The following is a 2,293-nucleotide window of genomic DNA, read 5'->3' on the forward strand; positions in this document are numbered from 1 at the left end:
AGAAGAGTCTGGAGAGTTCTGGGAGGGGCGGCACCCAGAACGCTGATTGGTCCCAGAAAGCCTGGAGGCAGGACGCGATGCGAAACCGCTGGAATATTCCCGGCCTGGCAGCCCCGCAGAGCTCCGTGATTGGCTGAGGACAGAAAAGGTGGGGCTCGATGAGGCGCTATAAACACAGAGCCGCCCCGTACCGAAAAACAGCAAGCCCGCAGAGAAACCTTCGGGGTTCAGGCGGTGACCGCTAGCGCAATTTCCGCAGACCGGCCGAGTCGGGCTCCCCGCAAGTTCGAGTTTGCAACTTCGGAACAGACCGAGTTCCTCGTCGCGTATCCCGACCGACGTTCACAAAGGCTGAACCTCAGCGCCGGGCAAGGGAGCAGGACACCGACATGGCTAAAACCGCAGCCATCGGCATCGACCTGGGCACCACCTACTCATGCGTGGGGGTGTTCCAGCACGGCAAGGTAGAGATCATCGCCAACGACCAGGGCAACCGCACCACCCCCAGCTACGTGGCCTTCACGGACACCGAGCGGCTCATCGGGGATGCGGCCAAGAACCAGGTGGCGCTGAACCCGCAGAACACCGTGTTCGACGCGAAGCGGCTGATCGGCCGCAAGTTCGGCGACCCGGTGGTGCAGTCGGATATGAAGCACTGGCCTTTCCGGGTGATCAACGACGGAGATAAGCCCAAGGTGCAGGTGAGCTACAAGGGGGAGACCAAGGCGTTCTACCCCGAGGAGATCTCGTCCATGGTGCTGACCAAGATGAAGGAGATCGCCGAGGCGTACCTGGGCTACCCGGTGACCAACGCGGTGATCACCGTGCCGGCCTACTTCAACGACTCGCAGCGGCAGGCCACCAAGGACGCGGGGGTGATCGCGGGGCTGAACGTGCTGCGGATCATCAACGAGCCCACGGCCGCCGCCATCGCCTACGGCCTGGACAGGACGGGCAAGGGGGAGCGCAACGTGCTCATCTTTGACCTGGGCGGGGGCACCTTCGACGTGTCCATCCTGACGATCGACGACGGCATCTTCGAGGTGAAGGCCACGGCGGGGGACACCCACCTGGGTGGGGAGGACTTTGACAACAGGCTGGTGAACCACTTCGTGGAGGAGTTCAAGAGGAAGCACAAGAAGGACATCAGCCAGAACAAGCGAGCCGTGAGGCGGCTGCGCACCGCCTGCGAGCGGGCCAAGAGGACCCTGTCGTCCAGCACCCAGGCCAGCCTGGAGATCGACTCCCTGTTCGAGGGCATCGACTTCTACACGTCCATCACGAGGGCGCGGTTCGAGGAGCTGTGCTCGGACCTGTTCCGGAGCACCCTGGAGCCGGTGGAGAAGGCTCTGCGCGACGCCAAGCTGGACAAGGCCCAGATCCACGACCTGGTCCTGGTGGGGGGCTCCACCCGCATCCCCAAGGTGCAGAAGCTGCTGCAAGACTTCTTCAACGGGCGCGATCTCAACAAGAGCATCAACCCCGACGAGGCAGTGGCCTACGGGGCGGCGGTGCAGGCGGCCATCCTGATGGGGGACAAGTCTGAGAACGTGCAGGACCTGTTGCTGCTGGACGTGGCGCCCCTGTCGCTGGGGCTGGAGACGGCCGGCGGCGTGATGACTGCCCTGATCAAGCGCAACTCCACCATCCCCACCAAGCAGACGCAGATCTTCACCACCTACTCGGACAACCAGCCCGGAGTGCTGATCCAGGTGTACGAGGGCGAGAGGGCCATGACGCGGGACAATAACCTGCTGGGGCGCTTCGAGCTGAGCGGCATCCCCCCGGCCCCACGGGGAGTGCCCCAGATTGAGGTGACCTTCGACATCGATGCCAATGGCATCCTGAACGTCACGGCCACGGACAAGAGCACGGGCAAAGCCAACAAGATCACCATCACCAACGACAAGGGCCGGCTGAGCAAGGAGGAGATCGAGCGCATGGTGCAGGAGGCGGAGAAGTACAAAGCCGAGGACGAGGTGCAGCGCGAGAGGGTGTCTGCCAAGAACGCGCTGGAGTCGTACGCCTTCAACATGAAGAGTGCCGTGGAGGATGAGGGTCTCAAGGGGAAGATCAGCGAGGCCGACAAGAAGAAGGTGCTGGACAAGTGCCAGGAGGTCATTTCCTGGCTGGACGCCAACACCTTGGCCGAGAAGGACGAGTTTGAGCACAAGAGGAAGGAGCTGGAGCAGGTGTGTAACCCCATCATCAGCGGACTGTACCAGGGGGCGGGTGGCCCTGGGGCTGGTGGCTTTGGGGCTCAGGCCCCCAGAGGGGGCTCTGGGTCAGGCCC

The 2,293-nt window shown here is 63.3% G+C and overlaps 1 protein-coding gene across 1 annotated transcript; it reads left to right on the top strand.

Moving 5' to 3' along the window:
• Positions 1-178: 178 nt before the first annotated feature.
• LOC121026457 (heat shock 70 kDa protein 1) lies at positions 179-2,288 on the top strand (the record flags this gene model as incomplete). The annotated part of the gene is made up of 1 exon (XM_040469307.1): positions 179-2,288. A coding segment is annotated over exon 1 (1,899 nt), but the record flags the coding sequence as incomplete, so codon positions are not given.
• Positions 2,289-2,293: the final 5 nt, after the last annotated feature.

The sequence above is a fragment of the Herpailurus yagouaroundi genome, unplaced genomic scaffold (genome assembly GCF_014898765.1).
Source record: "Herpailurus yagouaroundi ecotype Mexico unplaced genomic scaffold, PumYag 107251, whole genome shotgun sequence".
Classification (NCBI taxonomy): Eukaryota; Metazoa; Chordata; class Mammalia; order Carnivora; family Felidae; genus Herpailurus; species Herpailurus yagouaroundi.